This window comes from Amblyraja radiata, chromosome 4 (assembly GCF_010909765.2).
Source record: "Amblyraja radiata isolate CabotCenter1 chromosome 4, sAmbRad1.1.pri, whole genome shotgun sequence".
Classification (NCBI taxonomy): domain Eukaryota; kingdom Metazoa; phylum Chordata; class Chondrichthyes; order Rajiformes; family Rajidae; genus Amblyraja; species Amblyraja radiata.
Genome location: NC_045959.1, coordinates 10,598,275 through 10,625,270, shown reverse-complemented (window position 1 = coordinate 10,625,270; position 26,996 = coordinate 10,598,275). Strand labels below are relative to the sequence as shown.

Below are 26,996 nucleotides of genomic sequence, written 5' to 3'. Positions count from 1 at the left end.
AAAGAGAGCCAATGCGATCAGCAGCACCAAGGGGAGTAAGGAGAGAGTGATATTTTTACCCCTCCTCTCCGCGTGGGAAGGATTGATTGGCTTAAGGGAGCGCTGACGCCGACCCTAAAGTCGAGTCAATTCATTGGCTCCGGGAAGCGCCCACTGCCCCACCCACGTGGGAAGGATTGATTGTGTTGAGGGAACGGGTTGCGTTTGGGGAACAGGTGAGTGGTGGAAACGGAGTTTGTTGGGGAAACGGGTGAGTGGTGGAGGGGGTGTGTGGGCGGGGGAGGCGGTGTGTGGGCGAGGGAGGCGGTGGGTGGGCGGGGGAAGGGGGCTGAGTGGGCGGGGGGGGTTGTGTGTGTGGGGGAGGGGGTGTGTGGGCGGGGGAGGGGGCTGAGTGGGCGGGGGGTTGTGTGGGCGGGGGGAGGGGGTTTGGTGGGCGGGGGGAGAGGGTTGGTGGGCGGGGGGAGAGGGCTGAGTGGGCAGCGGTGGGTGTGTGTGGGCGGGGGAGGGGGCTGAGTGGGTGGGGGGAGTGTGTGTGTGCACGGGGGGGGTGTGTGTGTGTGGGCAGGGGAGGGGGTGTGTTGGCGGGGAGGGGGTGTGTGGGCGGGGAGGTTGTAGGGGGAGGGGGTTGTGTGGGTAGGGGGGGCGGGGGGATTGTGGGTGAGGGGTGTGTGGGCAGGTGGGAGAGAGGTCGGAGAAAAGACAGGGGTCGTGGGGGGAGAGGTGTGTATGGGCGAGGGGGTTGTGGGGGGAGAGGGGTTTGTGGGAGGGGGGGAAGAGAGAGCTCGGAGAAAGAGCCATGGGGAAGAGGTGGGTATCACGGGGGAGGCAGGCAGGAGCTAGCGAGGAGGATCACAGGGGGAGGGCTGGAGCTGGTAGTGCGATGCGGACTCACAGCGGGAGCTGGGCGCTGATCGTTATCCTCCTCAGAGTGTCCACTTTCCGTTTGGCGACATCTCACGTGCCGGGCCAGGCCTCAGATATTTGGAACAAATAGCCTCCACTACCCCAATAGACCTTATTTGCAGCCGTCTAGGCCTTTCTTTTGATAGCTTTCTTATCTTCAAGTATATTTCATGTCTGCTTCTTGACTACATATGTTACGCAGTTCCTTCTAGTGACTATTTTATAGTAGATTGAATCCACTTAATGTAAAGTGTCATGTTTGGGTTAGTTAAATGCATCCTTCCATTTTATCAGGTGATGTCGAATGAAACATATACCTCCTGTATCTGGATATGTTTTCTCTGCTTTTCTTGATTGCAGGTCTTAGTGAGAGATCCGCTTCTGCCTATTTTTTCTAAAATTTCAGATATCTCCAGCAATTCTTTCTGTGCCTCAGTGACATGTGTATCAAGTTCCAGTACTTTATTGAGATCATCGATACTGGCTGTGTAGTTCTGGGGGGGAAAAAAAATCATTTTACAGAGCTGAAAGTGCCGTGATCTCATAATTGCAATTTAACTACAATTTTGTTTTAGATTTGCCACAGGAATATCAAAAAGCTTTTATACAAATGATATTTAAATTTTGATTCCAGGAAACTAGTGTAAGTTAATCAACTCTTTGGAAGAGTTGAGTTTGAGAAACAAAACTGAACTCCTTCTAATTGGAAAAGGCAGATTTGTGGAGGTACAGAGATGTGCAGGGGTCGTGGGTCTAAACATGTTCCATGTAAACTTTGATTCTGTTGTGCATGGGTATTAAAAACAGGCAAATAAATTACCTGAATGTGGTCATGCAGACTAGGAACCAATCTGCAAATTGTTGTTGGAGGTCAGAGTATGGAGCAGTGACATGTCCCAAACTGTTAAAACTATTCGGGAAATAGGTTGCAGGTTGGAAGATGCCCAGAAAGACAAGGTTTTTGTTATCGGTTTCTTTGAGGACTATACAAGCAGGAGTGCCTCTCCAGACTTTCAAGGAAGGTTTTGTTAAAATACTTTATCTGCAAAGTCCCTCCTTCTGTCCCAGATACAGTGGCTTGCAAAAGTATTCATACCCCTTGAACTTTTCCACATTTTGTCACGTTACAACCACAAACGTAAATGTATTTTATTGGGATTTTATGTGATAGACCAACACAAAGTGGCGCATAATTGTGAAGTGGAAGGAAAATGATACATGGTCTTCAAATTTTTTTTTACAAATAAAAAACTGAAAAGTGTGGCGTGCAAAAGTATTCAGCCCCCTTTACTCTGATACCCCTAAATAAAATCCAGTGCAACCAATTGCCTTCAGAAGTCACCTAATTAGTAAATAGAGTCCACTTGTGTGTAATCTCAGTATAAATACAGCTGTTCTGTGAAGGCCTCAGAGGTTTGTTAGAGAACATTAGTGAACAAACAGCATCATGAAGCCCAAGGAACACACCAGACAAGTCAGGGATAAAGTTGTGGGGAAATTTAAAGCAGGGTTAGGTTATAAAAAAAATATCCCAAGCTTTGAACATCTCACGGAGCACTGTTCAATCCATCATCCGAAAATGGAAAGATTAAGGCACAACTGCAAACCTACCAAGACATGGCAGTCCACCTAAACTGACAGGCCGGGCAAGGAGAGCATTGATTAGAGAAGCAGCCAAGAGGCCCATGGTAACTCTGGAGGAGCTGCAGAGACCCACAGCTCAGGTGGGAGAATCTGTCCACAGGACAACTATTAGTCGTGCATTCCACAAATCGAGCCTTTATGGAAGAGTGGCAAGAAGAAAGCCATTGTTGAAAAAAAGCCATAAGAAGTCCCGTTTGCAGTTTGCCACAAGCCATGTGGGGGACACAGCAAACATGTGGAGGAAGGTGCTCTGGTCAGATGAGACCAAAATTGAAGTTTTTAGCCTAAATGCAAAACGCTATGTGTGGCGGAAAACTAACACTGCACATCACCCTGAACACACCATCCCCACTGTGAAACATGGTGGTGGTAGCATCATGCTGTGGGGATGCTTTTCTTCAGCACAGGGAAGCTGGTCAGAGTTGATGGGAAGATGAATGGAGCCAAACACAGGGCAATCTTGGAAGAAAACCTGTTAGAGTCTGCAAAAGACTTGAGACTGGGGCGGAGGTTCACCTTCCAGCAGGACAACAACCCTAAACATACAGCCAGAGCTACAATGGAATGGTTTAGATCAAAGCATATTCATGTGTTAGAATGGCCCAGTCAAAGTCCAGACCTAAATCCTATTGAGAATCTCTGGCAAGACTTGAAAATTGCTGTTCACAGACGCTCTCCATCCAATCTGACTGAGCTTGAGCTATTTTGCAAAGAAGAATGGGCAAAAATTTCAGTCTCTAGATGTGCAAAGCTGGTAGAGACATACCCCAAAAGACTTGCAGCTGTAATTGCAGCGAAAGGTGGTTCTACAAAGTATTGACTCAGGGGGACTGAATACTTTTGCACGCCACACTTTTCAGTTTTTTATTTGTTAAAAATTTGAAAACCATGTATCATTTTCCTTCCACTTCACAATTATGCGCCACTTTGTGTTGGTCTATCACATAAAATCCCAATAAAATACATTTACGTTTGTGGTTGTAACATGACAAAATGTGGAAAAGTTCAAGGGGTATGGAAACTTTTGCAAGCCACTGTATACTGCCACAAACCATTTTCGTAGATCTCTAAGTAGGGTCCACCTCTGATTTCCATTCCTTCTCATCAGCGAGATGCTACATTTGGTCAGATTCAGATGGAATTCCAGAGAAACGAGCCAGCATGGATTTATAAATGGGAAATCATGCTTGACTAAAAGGCCTGTCCCACTGCGGCGACCGAATTGGCGAGTTTAGAAGAGTTTAGGAGAGTTTGAAAAAGTGTCCTGTTGAAGACCTCCTTCAAACTGCTTCGACTATGTTGAAGACTAGCTTCAACCAGCTTCGAGAAAATTGGACACCGAATAGTGGAGAGTGAAGCTGACCTCCTTCGATATCCTTCGACCTCCCTTCGACTATGTTGAAGACTATCTACAACTACCTTTGACAACCTTCGATTACTTTCGACCACCCTTGATTACCTACGAATAACATGCCAACCTACTACGACCTACTTCGACTAAACCTACCAGTAAAAAAAATTTCCATGGCGTATTTTTCAGCATGTTGAAAAATACGCCGCGACCTAGCTGAGGCCTCGAGTACGCGGGGACTACTCTCGAGCATGAAGGAGAGTTACAAAGACCTCCTAGGACTTTGTGTCGACCATGTTGCGAGTATGAGTCGAGGGCAAACACTTCTAAACTCGCCAATTAGGTTGCCGCAGTGGGACAGGCCCTTAATCTTCTGGAATTTTTTGAGGATGTAACTAGGAAAATGGACAAGGGAGAGCCAGTGGATGTAGTGTACCTGGACTTTCAGAAAGCATTTGATAAGATCACAACATAGGAGATTAGTGGACAAAATTAGGGCACATGGTTTTGGGGGTAGAGTGCTGACATGGATAGAAAATTGGTTGGCAGATAGGAAACAAAGAGTAGGGATTAACGGGTCACTTTCAGAATGGCAGGCAGTGACTAGTGGGGTACCGCCAGGCTCGGTGCTGGGACCGCAGCTATATGCCATATACATCAATGATTTAGATGAAGGGATTCAAAGTAACATTAACATATTTGCAGATGACTCAAAGCTGGGTGGCAGTGTGAACTGTGAGGAGGATGCTATGCGAATGCAGGGTGATTTGGACAGGTTGGGTGAGTGGGCAGGTGCAGTTTAATGTGGATAAATACGAGTTATCCACTTTGGTAGCAAAAACAGGAAGGCAGATTACATAGAAACATAGAAATTAGGTGCAGGAGTAGGCCATTCAGCCCTTCAAGCATGCACCACCATTCAATATGATCATGGCTGATCATCCAACTCAGTATCCCGTACCTGCCTTCTCTCCATACCCCCTGATCCCTTTAGCCACAAGGGCCACATCTAACTCCCTCTTAAATATAGCCAATGAACTGGCCTCAACTACCTTCTGTGGCAGAGAATTCCAGAGATTCACCACTCTGTGTGAAAAATGTTTTTCTCATCTCGGTCCTAAAAGATTTCCCCCTTATCCTTAAACTGTGACCCCTTGTTCTGGATTACTATCTAAATGGTGTCAAGTTGGGAAAAGGGGGGGGGGGGGAAGTACAATGGGATCTGGGGGGTCCTTGTTCATCAGTCAATGAAAGTAAGCATGCAGGTACAGCAGGCAGTGAAGAAAGCCTTTATAACAAGAGGTGAGACCACACCTGGAGTATTGTGTGCAGTGTTGGTCCCCTAATTTGAGGAAGGACATTCTTGCTATTGGGGAGTGCAGCATAGGTTCACAAGGTTAATTCTCAGGATGGCGGGACTGTGATATGCTGGGAGAATGGAGCGGCTGGGCTTGTATATTCTGGAGTATAGACGGATGAGAGGGGATCTTATTGAAACATATAAGATTATTAAGGGTTTGGACACGATGGAGGCAGGAAACATGTTCCCGATGTTGGGGGAGTCCAGAACCAGGGGCCACAGTTTAAGAATAAGGGATAAACCATTTAGAACGGAGCCGAGGAAACACTTTTTCCTCACAGAGAGTTGTGAGTCTGTGGAATTCTCTGCCTCAGAGGTGGAGGCCGGTTCTCTGGATACTTTCAAGAGAGAGCTAGATAGGGCTCTTAAAGATAGCAGTATCAGGGGATATGGGAAGAAGGCAGGGACAGGGTACTGATTGGGGATGATCAGCCATGATCACATTGAATGGCTTGAAGGGCCGAATGGCTTACTCCTGCACCTATTATCTATTGATCCCAGCTAATATCGGTAGATTTTCAGAGAATTCTGCTTAAACGGAACATCATATTAAATCATAGTCTCTGGCCACCCTAGTGCAGAAAGAAAGAGGACTGAGCCGGGGAACTAGTATAAAGGATTGAATGGAACTCTGACTCAGAGTGCTGAAAGTTAGATAGTCACAGGGCTCATTTAAATGGGTGTGGAGCAACAACAAAAAAACATCTTCAGGCATGTCAGTACAAAAAGGAGGGCCTTAATGAGAAGCAGACGCTAATCTGGTGAATTATGACCCAAATTGCTGAACAAAGTTTCCATACATTTTGTTATTTCCCCTAATCCAGGTCACAGGTTGTAGATTCCACTCTGACACTGGGCTGTATGGAAAGTTCAGCGCAACAGCAAAAGCTCTGCTGGATTGGCAGGAAGTTGACTGGGAGATAGGTAAAACAGGTTAGGCAGGGTCTAAGATCACCTGCCGATCTTTTATAAAGATGCGGAATGACAATGTAATTAAATGTGCCCATAGTTACAAGAGTAACTATTATTAGACCACGGGAAAACATACCTGAACAATGTGCATTACTCAACAGTCACTGACTAAAGGGAGTCCAAATTCAATTATTTTGCCCCTGGTATTTATTTTTGAAACTGTGCTTCTTGTCTTCTGGCACCTCAGAAATCATTTTTTCCCCTTCAAATTCTGGCATGATGTGGTCCAAGTATCCAACGTCTGTTTCCATGAATGTGTCAACTTTAAACACGATATGGGCTTGGTGGGATGTTTTTTTATATCATATTGGCCCTGAATTAAGGAACATGGTTGTCTAATTCTGCCATAAATAATGTAACCAGTTGATGTAGATCATTGCTATCATCCATTTCTATCCAAAGACCTCTTTACTATTATTGTTTATAGTGCATAAAATTCCAGTATTGATTTGATGTCACTAATCCGCTGTCTTACTTTCAATCCTCTATAAGCCAGAGCCCTTCGATACAATGCTTTTATGCTCATGGGCTCCACCTGCAGAGCTGTGTTACAATCTGCTTCTGCCTCTTCATATTGATTAAGTTTCAAGAAACACAATGCTCTAGGAAAAGTAAAGAACAATAGATCAGTTTTGATTTGATACTTTTCTATGACATGCTTTGAAAGGTTTTCAGAAATTCTTAGCTAATACAAATGTTATAAGCAACGAGTAAGAAAAATCAAGAGGATACATAAAGACTACCCAGCACCTTCATCGTGAAATTAAAACTCTGGTTATTTTTCTTAGGCTGGCCTTTGAGATGGAGGATGGCTCACTTCCATTTCAGAATACAGGCAATGTTACCACAGGCCATCATCTCCAACTTTCTCTCTCATAATTAATAACATATTTTTGACATTAACAAACTTTATAACTTTAAGCTGTTTGTTATTGACTAATTGTCCCAAATTTATCAAAATAAAACAATTTCCTTCACTTTCTTGCACAACTACTGTATTTAAATCGACAAAAATGCTGGAGAAACTTAGCGGGTGAGGCAGCATCTTTGGAGCGAAGGAAATAGGCAATGTTTCGGGTCGAAATCCTTCTTCAGACTGATGTGGGGGTGGGGTGGGGGGGGGGGCGGGTAGAAGAAAGGAAGAGGTAGAGCCAGTGGGCTGCCTCTTCCTTTCTTCTTCCCGCCCCTCCCACCCCCCTCCACCCTTACATCAGTCTGAAGAAGGGTTTCGACCCGAAATGTTGCCTATTTCCTTCGCTCCATAGATGCTGCTGCACCCGCTGAGCTTCTCCAGCATTTTTGTCTACCTTCGATTTTCCAGCATCTGCAGTTCCTTCTTAAACATACTGTATTTAAATATTGGCAGGGAGGGGGCCTTCCAAATGCAATGGAATAGAAAACTACAAGAATATTCCTTACACATTGCTGCATTCCTGATCTCATCTATACGGGATGTAACCTTATGGAAGGTATAATATTTCTTCAGATTAGGTAAAAGTGAAAATAGGGTTTCATTCCTTGCTCAAAATTGAATCTCCTGTTACATTTCCTTGTCTAAATATTCAATAGAAAATATGGCTTGTATGAAAAGGATTAATCACTTGAAGGAGAGCAGCTTATTTACCTTAAACCCATTACCTAATGAACCTAAAATACCCAGAGTTGGACAGATTTCAAGCTGTCAGGGAGCGTTACAGTAAATTTTCGTGCTATTCTTATGGATTACCTCCTACTGGCACATTTCTTATGTATGAGTAAATGCAGGTTACGTACAAACAAATTTTCGTAGATATGCTTGCTTACCTGTTTGTGTAAATCGCGCATTCATTAGATTTAAGTTTTAAGCATTCACTGTACTTTGCAATGGCTTCCTGGTACTGTGCACTTTTCACAAAACTGTTCCCTTCCTGCTTCAAGGAAATGAAATGCTCTTCTATATTTTTACCTGCAAGAATTTTATGCAAGAAAAAACAAATTTTGATTAAGAAAGGTTTGAGCTCTAAAAACCATGCAATATATAACTTTAGAAAGCTCAGATATTTACAATACAAAGGCTGATCATTATATATGCATATTTTATACATTAAACTATTTCTCAATAATTATTACTATTGAAAAAAAATAATGAAAGCATTCCTCCCTATCTAAATCCAAGTAGTCGCTGTAAAGTTTAAGAATTAACAATTGTAAATTATTCTATATTTGGAAATTTGAATACATGCACAATAATAGTGCATGTGGGATTAAGGAACATAATTTGTTTAATATGAATATCTCATATTCTCATTATTACATTGGGAAGGTGCATGCAAATAACTAAATATAGGGTATTATTTAATACTCAGTATCTGGATAATTTACCTTAAGGTGTTTCACTCCTCTGATGGTGGCCATGAATTAGTTATGTGAACATATTATAGAACCTTTAAACCACCCCGTGGCTCCTCCTCTCACCCTACTTTAAGAGTCTAAAATTCAATCTTTCTAATATTTGTTGTTCAGATTCAAAATTTCACAACATATCAGAATTAGGCCATTCAGTCCATCAAGTCTACTCTGCCATTAATTCATGGCTGATCTATCGTTCCTTCTCAGCACATATTCCTGCCTTCTCCACATAATGTTTGACAGCCTTACTAATCAAGAATCTGTCAATGTCCGGTTTAAAAATACCTTATGATGTGGCCTCCACAGCCATCTGTGGCAATGAATTCCATAGATTCACCACCCTGTGACTAAAAAAAAAAAAATCCTTCTCATCTCCTTTCTAACAGTATGTCCTTTTATTTTTGGAATGTGCCCTCTGTCCTGGACTATCCTTAGTGGAAACATCCTCTCCCCATCCACTCTACCCAAGCCTTTTACTATTCGGTAATATTGTAGGTGTCACAGATCATCAGTTATTACAAATCCATATTGTCACAGGACACCTACTTGATCCGCTGCAGTCTTTCTTGTGAAATTATTTCCATAATGGTAGGGTGTTCCAGGATTTAAATCCAGCAATGATGAAGGAAGAGCAAAACATTTACAGGCCAGACTGGACAGATCTGGAAAGTTTATTATATTTATATATGCATTTTTATAGGCTGCATGTTGTGGAGCCGCATTACAATGATGGAGGTTGTGGTACCAATTGCTTTGTCTTGGATGGTATCAAGCTTCAATGATATTGTTGGAGAATATCTGATTTGGTGCCTTTAAGATAGAAGGGCTCGGGTGAATTACTGAGCGATTCATGTAGCGACAGACATTATACGAGTGCTCCAGCTAGATTTTTTTAATAATGATGTTGGTGCTGACCCTATTGAACATGATGTACGGGTGGTTGGAATCTCTCTTGTTGGAGATGGTCATGGCCTGGGAATTTTGTGGTACAAATTTTACTGGCCAACTATTAGCCCATGTTTATATGTTGCCCAGGTCTTGCCATACACAGGCCTGGGCCATTTCATTTTCTGAGGCGCTGAATATAGACTTGATACATTTTCATTTGTAAATGAGCGTCCTATTCCAGACCTTATGACAAATGGAAGATCATTAATAAAGCTAAAGATGGCTGGGCCTGAGAAACTGTTTTGAGGAATTCTTTCAATAATGTGTTGGGGACAGGATGGTAGAATCAATAACCACTATCATCTTCCTTTATGTAAATTATGCCTCCAACATTGCAGTGTTTTCTCCTTAATGCTATTTGACTTTGATTTTACTAGGACTTCTTGAACTGCACTCCATTAAAAGGGGTGAAAATGTCGGCTAGGCATTCTCTTGCCTAACATCTGGAATATAATCTCCTCGGTCCGCATTTTAACCAGGACCATCTTGAGGTTTAGAACCCAATGGTCCTGGTGAAACCCAAAATGGCACTGATAAGCTGATGAAGTGCCACTTGACAACATCGATGATGACACCTTCCATCAATTTACTGATGATTTAGAGCAGAATAACTGGATAATAATGTTTATGATTATTTTAAGGATATCAATAAGGATAATAATAAGGGTATGATTGTTTTAGGAAGAGGTTGAGATGAATAATTTCCTTGGCACTTCTGGCTGGAAACTGTTGCTACATGAATTTTTAATCTCATAAGTCAGAGTCTGATAATTCAATTTAAATCATAGATGGCACTTCCGACAACATATTACTCCTGCAGTAGTGTACCGGAGCAACAGCCTGACATTTATATGTTTAAGAAGGAACTGCAGATGCTGGAAAATCGAAGGTAGACAGAAATGCTGGAGAAACTCAGCGGGTGCAGCAGCATCTATGGAGCGAAGGAAATAGGCAACGTTTCGGGCCGAAACCCTTGGGTTTCAGCCCGAAATGTTGCCTATTTCCTTCGCTCCATAGATGCTGCTGCACCCGCTGAGTTTCTCCAGCATATTTGTCAGCCTGACATTTATACTCAACTCCTGCAGTGGGATTCAGAATTTAATGCGTTGCTACTGATCCAAGGTGCACATGGTTAGCGACTGTACTATCAGTCATTGGCTGAGGCCAATGTAAGCAGGAAGATTTAGCTGAAGGTTGCCCCACACACCTGCAAGGCCTTCCATTCCAGGTGCGATAATAATGCTTACCGTAGGTCTGTAACCAACCTGCACTCTGAGGTTATGATTTCAAATATCAAATACTTTAATATCAAATAGTTACTTTCATACCTAGGTTGTGATCAGTTGTGCTATGATTATAATTTGGAATCTTATTTTTGTCTCCACAGGTAATCTGGGACTTGTTTCCAATTACAGTGGTTAGAGAATCATCTTCCCTTCTATGGACTTGTGCGGAGACAGGGACCACTGGGATTGGTGACAACTTTTCTCTCCACTTTGATCCATCTTCTTCTATTAATGCCTTAGTTATCCTAAAAAGGCAATCACACAGTCACTGAAAATAATTTTAATTAGTCAAGGGAGAATTTTTAGAAAAGTCTCTAATGCAAATTCTCTAACAGTGCTAATCAAATTCTTAACATAAAACTAGAAAAGTCGTAGGTTAAAATGCGAGAGGTCCTAGAAATAGTAAAATGCCTGAAATGTTATAATAAACCGGTGTTGTGCAGGACATCTGATCAGATTTATGCAAGACTCTCTTGGTTAGGGAGAGGGGTGGAGGGGGAGAGAGGAATTGTTGATGTTTCGTGGTGAAACACTGCATCAAGACTGGGTACTCAGAAATAAGTCAGAGTCTGATAAGGAAGGGGTGGAAATGTTCACGGGAGAAGTAAAAGGAGAGAGGGAGGGAGGGTCGCATGGAGGGCAGTAGGCATAACGTTTGATATCCCTACTAATTAAGAGTCTGTCAATCTCCATTTTAAAAATACATTTTTGTGTACCTTGATTGTGTGGGAAATGATCAAAGGACTCCAGGGCACTGAGTTTGTTGAGTGGGTGGCAAGATTGGGGAAGGGGAAAGGGGCATGGTGGGAGCTGTCTTTGACAGAGAGCGTAGAAAAAGGCCCAGAATTTTCCAATTGCGGCCTTGGTAACATCAGGACTTTAAATCCATTGTCAAGGTAGACTTTAACCCTCCATCAACATAAGAGGTTTTGTTCACAGTTATTCGAAAAAATTGCATCATATTTTATTTGATATCAATGTGCATTCCCAGCAGCCTATATGCATATACACAACATGCATTTAGTAGAATCAAATCAAATTTCCCAGAGTGCATTAATGGTGCAAAACTCAAATAGACAATAGGTGCAGGAGTAGGACATTCAGCCCTTCAAGCCAGCACCGCCATTCATTGTGATCATGGCTGATCATCCACAATCAGTACCCCGTCCTGCCTCCTCCCCATATCCCTTGATTCCACTATCTTTAAGAGCTCTATCTAACTCTCTCTAGAAAGCATCCAGAGAATTGGCCTACACTGCCTTCTGAGGCAGAGAATTCCACAGATTCACAATTCTCTGGGTGAAAAAGATTTTCCTCTTCTCCGTTCTAAATGGCCTATCCCTTATTTTTAAACTGTGACCCCTGGTTCTGGACTCCAATCCCCGTGTCCAATCCCTTAATAATCTTATATGTTTCAATAAGATCCCCTCTCATCCTAAATTCCAGAGTATACAAGCCCAGTCGCTCCATTTTTTCAACATATGATAGTCCCGCTATCCCGGGAATTAACCTCGTAAACCTACTCTGCACTCCCTCAATAGCAAGAATGTCCTTCCTCAAATTTTGACCAAAGCTGCAGACAATACTCCATATGTGGTCACACTAGGGCCCTGTACAACTGCAGAAGGACCTCTTTGCTCCTGTACTCAACTCCTCTTGTTATGAATGGCCAAAATGCCATTAGCTTTTTTCACTGCCTGCAAAATGCATCCACCTACAGCCTCGCGGTCCGAATTATAAAATCTAATGGCTGCAGGGGTGAAGGATCTCCTGAACCGCTCCGTTCTACAGGGCAGGGAGAGGAGCCGGTTGTTGTTCCGAGTGCTCTTTTGACTCTCCAGAATTACATGGAGGGGTTGCCCGGGGTTTTTCAGGGTGGCCTGCACCTTGTGCCTCATACGCCTCTCAAGCACATCCATCCCAGAGTCTACTCTCCCCTACAGCACTGAGCTAGCTCGTTTAACCAGTTTGACCAGGTTCTTGTTGTTTTTTGCACTAATGCTGTTGCCCCAGCAGACAACAGCGTAGAAAATAACACTGCAACCACAATGTTGTAAAACATGTGCAGCATATCATTACACACATTGAAGGATTTGAGCCTTCTGAGGAAAAAGAGTCTGCTCTGGCCTTTTTTGTAGAGGGAGTCAGAGTTGACAGACCAGTCCAGTTTGTTGTCAAGGTGCACTCCAAGGTATTTATATGTCTGCACCACCTCAATGTCAGCCCCTGCAGCGTTGACCGGCTGAAGGGGGAGCTTGGACCTGCCAAAGTTAACCACCATCTCTTTAGTCTTAGTTGTGCTCAGGATGAGACAGTTCTCTTCACTCCAGGCACAAAAGGCACTGGTCAAGTTCCTGTATTCCTCCTCCTGCCCGTTCCTTACACATGCCACAATCGCTGTATCATCTGAATATTTCTGTACGTGGCATGTGTCAGACTTATAGTTAAAGTCTGCTGTATACAGGGTGAAGAGGAACGGGGCCAGAACCGTTCCCTGTGGTGCTCCAACATTGCACACCACTGTGCCAGACACACTGTCCCCCAGCTTGACAAACTGTGGTCGACCCGTCAGGTAGTCGTATATCCAGGAGATAAATGTGGAATCCACCCCCATCTTCTTAAGCTTGTCATTCAGAATCAGGGGTTGGATGGTGTTGAACGCACTTGAGAAGTCGAAGAACATAATCCTCACATAGCCACCGGGTTTGTCCAAAAGGAGTAGATCCGGTGCAGCATGTAGAGGACTGCGTCATCCACCCCAATGTTCTCCTGGTATGCAAACTGTAGTGGGTCGAGTGCGTGCTGGACTTGTGGTCTCAGGAGACGAATGAGTAGCCGCTCCATTGTTTTCATGATATGGGATGTAAGGGCCACCGGTCTGTAGTCGTTGATCTCGGTCGGCCGCCCTGCTTTGGGAACCGGCACGAGACATGATGTTTTCCACAGACCTGGTACCCTCCCTGACTGGAGGCTCAGGTTGAAAATGGTCTGGAGCGGCTCCGCCAGCTGAGCCGCACAGTCTTTTAGTAGCCTGGGACATACACCATCAGGGCCAGCTGCTTTACCAGGGCGCAACCTCCTCAGCTCAGCTCTCACCTCGTCCGCCGTGAAGAACAGTTGAGGAGATGCCGGCATAGGAGGTGCTGCAGCTGTGGTGTTGGGGGGGATGCCTCGTGGAGGTGATGGTGGGGGAGGGGGAGAGGCTGCACCTGTAGAGGTGGGAGGGGATACCAGATCAAACCTGTTATAGAACAGGTTAAACTCATTGGCCTTGTCCACGTATTCAGACGGCTGGCTTCTCTTCTCCTTGAAGCCAGTGATGGTCTTCATTCCTCTCCACACCTCTTTGATGTTGTTGTACTTCAGTTTCTTCTCCAGCTTCCTTTTATAGTCCCCTTTTGCCTGCTTCATACTCCTTTTCAAGTGGTGCTGTACCCTCTTGATTTTTTCCCGATCACCAACCTTGAAAGCCTCCTTTTTCTCGTTTAGGAGGCTCTTGATGTTATTTGTAATCCAAGGTTTGTTATTGGGAAAGCAACAAACAGTTCTTACTGGCACAACAACATCCCTACAGAAGTTGATGTAGTCCGTTATGCATCCAGCCATCCTGTCGATATCCATACAGCTGTTTAATTCCTGTGGCTCCATCAGTATGTCCCAGTCTGTGCATTGAAAGCAGTCCCTCAGTGATTCACTGGCCTCTGATCTCAGTCCAACCGCCAGAAGCTCAATATAGAATAGAATAGTTTCTTTATTGTCATTGTAACATGAACCATGTACAAGCTCAATATCCCGACAACAGATCTTATCTTTCACTTATGTGACCTGGATTACACCATCTATTGTTCACAAGCAGAGCAAGTCCCCCACCTTTGATCTTCCCACTCGCCTTCGGGTCTCTATCTGCTCGTACCGTAGTGAAGCCGGGGAGATCCACACAGTTCACACTACCATCCAGTTTTGTGTCATTTGCAAATTGTTTAAAGAAAGAACTGCAGATGCTGGAAAAATCGAAGGTAGACAAAAGTGCTGGAGAAACTTAGCAGGTGAGGCAGCATCTATGGAGCGAAGGAATAGGTGACGTTTTGGGTTGAGACCCTTCTTCAGACCGGTTCTGAAGAAGGGTCTCCATCCGAAACGTTACCTATTCCTTCGCTCCATAGATGCTGCCTCACCCGATGTGTTTCTCCAGCACTTTTGTCTACCTGCAAATTTGTTAATGTTACTTTGAATCCCTTCATCCAAATCATTAATGTATATTGTAAATAGCTGCGGTCCCAGCACCAAACCTTGCAATACCCCACTAGTCACTGCCTGCTATTCTGAAAGGGACCCGTTAATCCCTACTCTTTGTTTCCACAGTCGCAGTGAGAACTCCACAAACATCAACCTAAAACTCTGAAGCTGTGCATCAGCAGCAACAACAAAATGATGTGCCACTCTAACGCACACCACTGGGCTTTTTTAAATGATTTCATCTTGTATTGCACAAATGTTGCACAATGCTGTTTAATTTCCAAGCCCAGATCTACACATAGTATTTTTAATTAGACATACATTGCTCACAGAAAGCATTTGCTTGTTTGAAGTAACATGTTTTCACAGGTTTATAAGCTTGTGAAATGAATAGCAATGTAAACTATGCTTCCAGATATTCCAAATAGCAATATAAAATATCACTAAAATGAAGGAGATAATGCCATGATTCAATAAACTCTCATCAGTATTGTCAGGAATGGCAGAATGGATATATGCTATTGCTCCAATTGTTGTTCAGACAATGTAAAGGGTCTCATCCCAACGCTGAATTTGGGAGAGAGGAAGGAGGCTTTGGGAGTCCTGGTTCTTCTAATTTCACAACCATCAGGTTCTTGGGAAGTTGTTTACTGTTCTTTCACTTCTCCTATGGCTGCTTGCCAGTGTGTAGTTGTCATATAGATGCGCTCTGCTTGTTTCCTTGTTGTTGTTCTTTATACTTTATACATCATCTGATCTTTCACAGATCCTTGCTATTCCCCCTCTCTTTCAGTTACCTTGGTGTACTCTCCAGGATTGTTGTCATTACCCGACAACTGCTTCTGCGGCACTCTCCGACAGCCCCTCACCAATACAACACAACCCCTGCTCAAATGTAGGTCACTTACATTTTGTGACTCCATGCTCTGGACTGCTAACTGGATTAACCAGGTGGTTTCCTGTTGGGTTGGAAATCTTTCAGCACCAGAATAGGACCAGGGAGGGGAGGGACATAAGAGAGCCACCATGGATGTACAGATAGAAAGAGCATGTTAGTTTATGGGGTGAATGAGCATCTTTGGCTTCGGACAGGGTTGGGTGTGGGAGATGGGGATTCCTTCAGAAAAGTGCAGACCCTAGACTGCTGGAAGTAACATTTGGAAGATAAAATTGCAGACAGCATATCAAGGGCAAGAGAGAAATTGGAGGTTAATAATGCTGGTAGGTCACAAGCTGTGTCTAAATGTGTAGAGGGAAGAGTGGGGATAGAGGGATGGAAGATTGCAACCTTCACGTGGTCCGCCCTGTTTCGACGAATGCAATCAACCCGGTATGCACAATCAAATAAAACAAGTTGTCCTACAACTTTAGGCTGTGCATGCCATACGTGAGAAGAAGAAGAAGAAGAAGTGAGGATGGAGGAAATTACTCCAACACTCCATGGCTCAAAACCAGTTGCACTCAGGGTTCTCTTCATCTGAGCTTTACGTGACTGGGCCCGCCTGCTTTGAAAGTAAAACTGACTAAATTTGGGGCATGTCATCTAATTTAAATATTTAAATGATAGACCAGATCTAGTGAGCTGATCACATGTCCAGCATATTAAAAATAAAGATGACGGCTGGTTCGCATCTGATACAAGATGTTTGGAATTTAAAATCTGTTTCTCTCTTCTCTCATGGGTTTAAAATTACCCACATCTTATGTCTCAAAAGCAAAAATTAGCCATTATTATTGTGTAATTCAGAATTCTACTTAATAAATGTTGACGCAATTCATTTATGATCTATCTTATCTGGAAATGCATTTGTTCAGTCTCTTGAGTTAAAATATTTTAAAAATCTTTAATCCTGCTTGAACATGTTAATTTTACTTTTGTACCATTCAGTCTTATTTATTACATAAATCAAATGGTTTAACATCAAACAGTTCATAGATTTTATATAATATCTAGGCTACCTCGACTCTTCTGCGCCAGTTCCCCATAATTCTCAATGTTTCAAATATTTATCTATCTCCATAATATATTCAATGATCTGGCCTCCATCACTATCAGGGGCAGAGAATTCCAGAAATTCACTATCCTCAGAGAACAAATTTGTACACACCTCAGTTTTAAATGATTTGGCCCCTTATTTTGTAATTATATATCCATGTTCCTATTATTTATTAAACAAAAGTGCAAAACAGTTTAGGAAAGAACTGCAGATGCTGGTTTAAATCGAAGATAGACACAAAATGCTGGAGTGACTCAGCGGGACAGGCAGCATCTCTGGAGAGAAGGAATCGGAATCAGAATCAGAATGCTTTATTGTCATTGCATGTGTCACATACAACGAGATTACTGTGTCTCTCCATTTAAAAGAACTTCAACATTCACATACTCATACTTTTTACACTCCCTCCCTCCCCAAACCCACCCATGGATTCGATTGATTGATTGATTATACCTTTAATAATCCTTTACATTTTGTTGGGGCTGAGCAACGAACGGTCCAGCAGGTGGCAGAGGCCAGAACTCTGAACAAACTAGGTTCTATAATGACCAACCCCACTCACCCACTCCATGCCCTGAAGGTGATCAAGAGCAGCATCTTCAGTCAGAGGCTGATTGCACCAATGTGCAAAATTGAGACATAGGAAGTCCTGTTTACCAGCTGCTATAAGGTTATATAATGCGCATAAATAACTGCACTTTTTAAAAAATTAATTGTATTTTAACTTGTATTTTAACTTGTTAAGTATGGAAGCCATTTGAGGAAATGTGTGGTGTTATGTCTGTCTTGAAGCTGTCGTGGCACTGTAATTTCCTGTAAAGGATTATTAAAGGTATAATCAATCAATCAATCGACATTTACATAAATTAACACTCTCTCCCACCCCCCCTCCTTCCCCATAACCTTCTCCCGAGACAGAGTTCAGTTCCAAGATTGCTGATGGGTAAAAGCTGTTCTTGAGTCTGGCAGTGCGTGACTTTAGCGACCTGTACCTTTTTCCTGAGGGCAGCAGTGTGAAAAGGTGGTGACAAGGATGTGTAATGTCTTTCACGATATTACAGGTCCTGCTGCGGCATCTGGAGTGGTAAATGTCCTCCAGAGGGGGCAGGGGGAGTCCAATGATACCCTGGGCAGTTTTTATCACCCTCTGGAGAGCTGCTCTGTCAGCTGCTGAACAGTTCCCAAACCAAGCAGTTATGCAGTAAGTCAGTATGCTTTCTACCGAACAGCGGTAGAAAACGGTAGCAGCTTAGCTGACAGATGGGCCTTCCTCAGTGTTCTGAGGAAGTAAAGTCTCTGTTGCGCCTTTTTTACAACTACAGCAGAGTTCACAGACCATTTAAGATCCTGTGAATGGTGACGTTTCGGGTCGAGATCCTTCTTCAGACTGTACAAAACAGTTTATATGGACATCATTGTAATCCACTTCCCATTCTATTGCAGGCACACACATCTTTGCCTTGCAAGGTTAGAATTGAGGAGATGGAGACAGTCATGCATAGTTGGAGACAATCTATATTATGTGATTTTCTTGTGTACCATTGGGACCAGTTAGGCCAAGTAGCGTAGATGCACCTAAGGAGAAAATAGATAAGCGCTGGGAAGAGCGGAATAGAGATTTATGCTGTTGAGAAAGTATGGGAATGACCTATGCAAAGCAGAAACAGCAGTATGCTGTGGTTAGATCAAGAGACCATGTTAGATCTGCAGTCACTTTGACCGTTGAGGCAGCTTCCTGTAGTGTAGAAGCATGTTTGAGGGAACCATAAATGATAATGTTATCTCTGAGGAAGCCAACGCCTCCAAACTATGAAATGAATGTGATTGATGATGCTACTTGTCAGGATTTCAAACTATATTTTTGGCCCCATGCAAACTTTCTCCAAGTTGTTGAAAACACACAAACTTATATTATCCACAATGAGATAGAAAGGGCACCCTGATTATCCAGGAGCACCTGCCTGCATAATGATCTTAACGATTGCATACCAATCCAGAACAAGGGGGTCACAGTTTAAGGATAAGGGGGAAATATTTTAGGACCGGATGAGAAAAACATTTTTCACACAGAGAGTGGTGAATCTCTGGAATTCTCTGCCACAGAAGTTAGTTGAGGCCAGTTCATCTGCTATATTTAAGAGGGTTAGATGTGGCCCTTGTGGCTAAAGGGATCAGGGGGTATGGATAGAAGGCAGGTACAGGATACTGAATTGGATGATCAGCCATGATCATATTGAATGGCAGTGCAGGCTCGAAGGGCCGAATGGCCTACTCCTGCACCTATTTTCTATGTTTCTAAGCAGCTAGTTAACTTACATGCCTCCCTACTGAGTTAACATCTGTATTTTGCAACAGACTAGTTTTAAAACCTCTTGCATTACAAGATAATTGAAGCAGGTTATGAAGAAACAAAACCTACAGTAGATTTTTGCCATGTTTGGTTTATTAACTTGTTTGCACAGGATTTCAAGTATGTGCAAGGTATGCCTGGGTGTCGCAATGGCATTTCTAAGTTATGTGAAAAATGTAAGGCGTATTTGTGAAGAACACAGGGAAGATGTAAATAGGACAATGAGGCTATATTTCATGTTGTTGAATGATTCTAGCATTTAGAATGGGTTCTTCCCTGCAAGCTCTTCAGAATGTTGCTGTTCCGCATGAGCGCCTCTTTACTGTAATTGGGATCCGGCTTTCTCAAATGTATAGTTGAACAATGAGCTCCAGATTTCCTCAATACATACAATACAATACAAAATCATTCTGATTAATGGGAAAAAATACTGGAGTTTAAAAGCAATTCAATGCTGCTGTGAGGCCAACGTGATAAGTATTATCCTGCAGAGTCAGTCAGCAATTTTTGAATTTGGCTGATTGTCAAGCAACCGCTGCAGTTGTTTATTCTAATACAATGAGTCTGTGTCATGGGATTTCAGCCTGATCGATTCTCCCTGCAGACTGGCAGCAGTCAAAGACTGCAAGGGCCTTAGCATTCCTAATGTCATTAATTTCTGCAATATTCATGTAAATATTTCCATCAACATTTTCTTTAAGGTCAAAATATCACAAATCCTGAGCAGAACATGCACTTTCTTTTATTCTCGTTTCTTTAAATTTTGTGCGAATGATTTAATTGGTTAAATTTATAAAGCAGCTTAGTTGAGCCACACATTCTTCCTTTTTCTGCATTCTCTTCAAGTTTGTAATAGAGTACTTTGGCCATCCACCCCACTGGCCCCCTAATCTCCTCATCACCAGCCTTATCATGTGTGCAGTTTCAACTTCTGTGGGCAGCAAGACTTCCTTCACGAGAATATCGCATAATATGCATAAGATTTCAGAAGGTTCAAATAGGCTCAATCAAACTCCCAATAGAAACATGGCCCCATTTTTCATGTCATCCCTTTGATCAGTCAACCTCAGTGAAGTTCATAGCCATGACTTATCTCCTGATGAGTTTCTTCCATTCTGATACAGGTTCTGAGTCAGGCCTGACAGAATAAATTGTTACACCATTGAAAGAGCACTGCTGTTTCCCAGACTTCCTTTTTGATTTATTCATGTTTTGGACTTGAACATAGCTCAGAAGACTACCATTCATTGCCCATTGCCCTGCCAGTAAACAGCTAAGGTCTTCTCTGTAAACATGATCCCACAATTCTGTTTGGAAAGGAGATGCAACACTGCAGGTCCATGCTAGATCCTAGCTGAACAATCATAACAGTCCCCTTCTCCTTCTCTTTATTGCTGTATAATCATGTACTCTCTTCTCTTGTGCCCATTAATTCTGTTTTTTAATTATTTTGCCATTAAGAGCCTACACTAAAGAGAATCCTGTAGGAGTTAATTGATTTACCATCACATCACTGGACTGTGGGGAGGACACCCTGTGCCTGGAACCTACTGCCAGGGGTGGTGGTGGCAACAGACAAAATAGTGGTAGTTAAGGCTATTAGATTGGCACATGAATTTGTAGAGAATGGAGGGATATTGATCATGTGCTGGGAGAGGAGATTTGTTTGACTTGGCAATGCCATCATCCCCTCCAAACTGGTTACCAAGTTCACGGAACTGGGCGTCTGCGCATTCCTCTACAAATAGATCCTCGACTTCCCAACCAACACACCATAAATAGTACGAAGGTAGACAAAAGTGCTGGAGAAACTCAGCGGGTGAGGCAACATCTATGGAGCGAAGGAAATAGGCAACGTTTCGGCTTGAAACCCTTCTTCAGACTGATGTGAGGGTGGGGGAGGCGGGAAGAAGAAAGGAAGAGGTGGAGCCAGTGGGTTAAGGGAGAGCTGAAAAGGGGAGGAGAAAGTAAGGACTATCTGAAATTAGAGACGTCAATGTTCATACCGCTGGGGTGCAAACTGCCCAAGCGAAATATGAGGTGCTGCTCCTCCAATTTACGGTGGTCCTCACTCTGGCCATGGAGGAGGCCGAGGACAGAAAGGTCGGATTCGGAATGGGAGGGGAAGTCAAAGTGCTGAGCCACCGGGAGATCGGGTTGTTTATTGCGAACCGAGTGGAGGTGTTGGGCGAAGCCTACGCTTGGTTTCACAGATGTAGAGCAGCTGACATCTAGAGCAGCGGATGCAATAGATGAGGTTGGAGGGGGTGCAGGTGAACCTCTGCCGCACCTGGACAGACTGCTTGGGTCCTTGAATAGAGTCAAGGGGGGGGGGGTTAAAGCGACAAGGGTAGCATTTCTTGCGGTTGCAAGGGAAAGTGCCCGGGGAGGGGGTGGGAAGGGTGGGAAGGGACAAATTGACCAGGGAGTTACGGAGGGAGCAGTCCCTGCGGAAAGCAGACAGGGGAGGAGATGGGAAAATGTGGCAAGTGGTGGGATCCCGTTGGAGGTGGTGAAAATGACGGAGGATTATTTGTTGTATGTGACGGCTGGTAGGGTGGAAGGTGAGGAAAAGGGGACTCTGCCCTTGTTACGAGTGGGGGGGATGGGGAGTGAGAGTAGAGTCACGGGGTATAGAAGAGACCATGGTGAGAGCCTCAACTATGGTAGAGGAGGGGAACCCCCGTTCCCTGAAGAAAGAGGACATCTCCGATGCCCTAGTGTGGAACACCTCATCCTGGGTGCAGATGTGGCATAGACGGAGGAATTAGGAGTAGGGGATGGAGTCCTTACCGGAAGCAGGGTGGGAAGTATAGTCCAAATAGCCTTGGGAGTCAGTGGGTTTATAGTGGATGTCGGTCAGGAGTCTATCACCTGCGATGAAGATAGTGAGGTCAAGAAATGGAGGGAAATGGAGGAAATGGTCCAGGTGTATTTGAGTGCCGGATGGAAGTTAGTGGTGAAATGGATGAAGTCAGTCAGTTCTGTATGGGTGCAGGAGGTAGCACCAACGCAGTTGTCGATGTAGTGGAGGTACAGTTCAGGGATAGGGCCACGGTACGTCTTGAACAAGGATTGGTCGACGTACCCTAGAAAGAGGCAGGCGTAGCTGGGGCCCCTGCGCGTGCCCATAGCTACGCCTTGTATTTGGAGGAAATGGGAGGAGTCAAACGAAAAGTTATTAAGGGTAAGGACCAGCTCCGTTAGGCGGAGGAGAGTATCAGTAGACGAGGATTGGTTGCTTCTCCGGTCGAGGTAGAAACGGAGGGCTTTGAGACCCTCCTGGTGGGGCATGGATTTACAAATTTGCAGCAACACTTCCTTCTCAATAACCATCAGCACCGAAAATTACTGGGCGTGCACATCTCTGTAGATCTGTCCTGAATGCAGCACATTGATGCAATTATAAAGCAAGCCCATCAACGCCTCTACCTCGTTAGAAGATTGAGGAGATTCGGTATGCCAACGAATACTCTCTTGAACTTCTGCAGGTGTACAGTAGAGAGCATGCTGACTGGTTGCATCAAGGTCTGGTTCGGCAATTGCTGTCATCCCAGGAATGACGAAGATTGCAAAAAGTAGTGAACGCTACCCACCCTATGATCTCCAAACCATCTAAGGGATCTGCAGGCGTTGTTGCCTCAAAAAGGCAGCCGGCATCATCAGACACACACACCACCCTGGACACTTTCACTTCACTCCTGCCATCGGGAAGAAGGTATAGGAGCCTGAAAACTGTAATGCTCAGGTACAGGGCAAAATTATTTCCTGCAACCATCAGGCTATTAAATACAAGATGGACACAAAAAGCTGGACCCAAAACATCACCCATTCCATCTCTCCAGAGATGCTGCCCGTCTCGCTGAGTTACTCCAGCTTTTTGTGTCTATCGGTTTAAACCAGCATCTGCAGTTCCTTCTTACACAGGTTATTAAACACTACAAACAAGTTCCAAACTACATAGGCTTGGGCGCATTGTTATTGGCTTTGCACTATTATTGTTTGTTTGGTTTATGTATTATGGTGCTAGGCAGCATCTCTGGAGAAAAGGAACAGGTTACATTTTGGGTCGGACCCTTCTTCAGACTCTGAAGAATTTCAGACTCCAGTGCCCGTGGTCGGACGGGTCCACGATGGGTGCCGGAGGTCAGTTGCGGATCTGGCATCACGTTGAGAGATCAATGTTGGCGCACTATACATGGCTCTTTGCATACTTTGTGTATGGTATGCAAAACTAAGAATTTCATTGTAACATGTCACATGTGATAGTAATCACTCAAATGGCACCTGTTCCTTTTCTCAAGAGATGCTGCCTGACCCGCTGAGTTGCTCAGACTTTGTGTCTATCTTCAATATAAGTCAGCATCTGCACTTCGTTCCTACACATATATTATGCTGTTTACTTTGGTTACATATCTGTTGCAAGTAAGAATTTCATTGTTCTGCTTTTGGGACATATGACAATAAAATACTCTTCATATTCAGCACAGTCATTGTGGGCTGAAGGTCCTATTCTTGTGCTGTGCTGTTCTATGTTAAAATCCATTAAACTGATGATAAAAAAAGGATCATAATTAAACACCATTTCACAGGCCAACAATTCCCACTTAAATGACTGTTGTCTCTGATCTTGTGTCCAGTCTAATTGACAGATCTCAGCCTCTTCAATCCGGGAAAAGACATGGGTGACTTGTTCCCTGGATTATTTCACCCTGACCATAACATTCTCCCAAACCCCCTTCCAGCTACATACTTGAGTGACGTGGGACCCTTTCAATTTCTCCCTCAGCTGAAACTTGGAGAGTTGGAAAATCTCTGGCTATCCAAGGAGGCTGTGTGAATCAGCTGGGCTCCCACATCACTTTTATAGTATCACTTGCATCTCTGAAATATAAATAGCCCAATATTTGTGACACTGCTCTATCTATTTTTTTGTTAGGTGCTAAAATGGCCAAATGATTACTTTGACCAGAGATTCTTTTCTTTTAATTTTGGCAACCCAAGATGGCACCAGAGTGTTAGCATATTTATTTTCATTCTCACGACCAATTAGCAAAATCAGAATACCTATTTTGTACTCATTGCTCAACAGCTGCATTTAGACAAGGACACAACACTACACTAGCTTTAGGCAGTGCTATCAGGCCAAACTGCTGTCGATGGGCTTGTTTCAGGTGGAAGTCAAAGAATAATATCATATTACATTACTGGAATGTACTCAGTATACAATGATATACAAAGAAAATGATCAAGAGGGGGCACTCAGCTCCTAAACCTGCTCTGATTGCTGATCTAAGCGGGTGAGGTAGCATCTATGGAGAGAAGAAATAGGCGAACCATCTGAAGAAGGGTCTCGACCCGAAACGTCGCCTATTTCTTCTCTCCATAGATGCTGCCTCATCCGCTGAGTTCCTCCAGCATTTTTGTCTACCTTTGATTTTTCCAGCATCTGCAGTTTTTTCTTAAACTGATTGCTGATCTGATCACAATCTTGATTCCTACATTCCTGTCCATCCATGGTTACATTTCACCTTTGTTATAAATTATGTGTCTACCTCTTCCATTGCCATTTAAACACCTGCTCGTTCCCGAAGACCGGAGAACCGGAGAGGAGGGAGTCGGCGACGGCAGAGGACGCAAAAACAAAGTGCCGGTAAGAAGACTGGCAGAGTACTTTCCGCGCCCTCAAGGTCGGCTGTGAGAGGTGCCCCTTGAGTACAAAGGCTGAATGGCGGCTGGATGAGGAGAGGGAATGGGCGCCCAGTTCACTGGGCGATCCGAATGGAGGCAACAGCTGCAACGGGCCTTTATGCCCAGTTGCAGGTGGGACTTTGAAAATGGTGCCAAAACTTGACAACTCTTCCACATAGTCTCAGTGGGCTATTTCTATGCACTCTTTATTTAATCTGGGATTGTATTTATGTATGGTAATAATTTACTAAACTGTATGTAAAAAATAATTTCACTGTACCTTTGTACATGTGATAATAAAGAATGATTGATTTAAATAATGTTCTCTCAGAAGAGAAAACATACTCTCTGCATGCATCCTGTTAAGAATCCTTGTGATCATGCATTTTTATTTTTAGTCACCTTTCAGTTTTTAAACTGCAACAGATGCATGCATAGCCTGACCAGCACTTCCTTAAAAGACAACTTGCCAATCATGTCAAGTAAACCTTCTCTGAACTGCTTCCAATGCTTCAATATATATTAAAAAATAAGGCGATCAAGTGTGCACAGTCTAGATTTGGAATCACAAATGCCCAGTTTAATTGAAGCACGATTTTCCACCAATTGAAGCATGATATTCCTACTTCTGTATTCAGTTCCCTTCACAATTAATGATATTATGATAGCTTTTCCATGACTTTTTGCACCTACATAAATCAAGCAGTAGGATACCCACATCTCTGCATCAGAGTTCAGTAATCTATCACCATTTGAGAATATGCTTTTTTTTCCCTGCCAAAATGGAAAATATATTTGTCTGCTCTTTTAACCTCCACTGACGTAACCTATTTATATATTTTTGTAGATTCCTTACATCCTCTTTGCAATTTACTTTCCGTCCTTTCTCTTGGTGTCATCAGACAATTTAACAACCAAATCTTCAGCACCTTCTTTCAGCTCATTCATCATATAAATTGCAATAAATTGAGGCTCCAGCATAAGTTCTTGAGGAAGATGCTGGAATCTGGAGTTAAAAAAAAACTGCTGGAAATTTCTGCCTACGATTCCCTCTGATGTACGAGCAAAGGCTACATAAATTAACACAAGGAGACCTGCAAAATTAAGCACTGTTCCCATCCTTAGAGTTATGGGCCTGTGCTGCAGTACTGGAAAAAGCACCAACCACAAAACAAATGAATCAATGTATCTACAGTAAGTCGTACTCCCCGATTTAGCTAATTGTAAAAACAGCAAAAACCAGGAATGTAACTGAATCTCTTGAAAGAAGTTTCAAAATAATTAAAATGTAATTAAAATGATTTAAAAAACGGAAACATCAAAAAAAAATCAAAAACTTAAAAAAAACTATTAAAAAACACATCTGCCATTCAAAGAATTCAGAGTTGCTGTTCCTAAGCTAGATCTCACCTAACTGCAGGTTCAGCAGGTAAGTCTTTATCTGTAAGTCATTATTTAAGGTGATGGGATGGCTTAATTAAGATATAAATGTAGACAAAAGTCTAAAAGTTGCATTTCCAACCTTTAAATGGTAAAAAACAAAACAAAACCCTGCATTGTCGGCCTCCTCATGCAGTTTGTGGAAGTCGCATACGGTGAAGAGATTTATTTGTTATGTTCATGCAATAGTCGTCAGGTTTCCCTGTGTAACAATGTGCTGTATCAGTTTTAACTTTATTTATGTTCTTTATTGATTTATTTCAAGTTCTTGTGATTGTTAGGATTTGGTCCCATAGATGTGATCTCTTCAGCCAGCTTTTGCCACAATTCAAACAACATTCTTCTAGCTATTGGGGAATGTTGCTATTGAATGATTAGATGAGCAATGATCAGGAGTTTGAGGATGCTTTCAGGAGTCAGAGCTACCAGT

General features: G+C 43.2%; 1 protein-coding gene across 1 annotated transcript in view; it reads right to left on the bottom strand.

Annotated features, from left to right (window-relative positions):
• spag1 (sperm associated antigen 1) overlaps positions 1-26,996 on the bottom strand; it is a 71,875-nt gene that overhangs the window by 6,982 nt on the left and 37,897 nt on the right. The window contains exons 10-13 of the mRNA XM_033018939.1: positions 10,895-11,097; positions 8,034-8,175; positions 6,706-6,832; positions 1,221-1,397 (exon numbers count right to left, since the gene is read on the bottom strand). Coding sequence (XP_032874830.1) covers positions 1,221-1,397; positions 6,706-6,832; positions 8,034-8,175; positions 10,895-11,097 — 649 coding nt within the window. The remainder of the gene's footprint in view (positions 1-1,220; positions 1,398-6,705; positions 6,833-8,033; positions 8,176-10,894; positions 11,098-26,996) is intronic.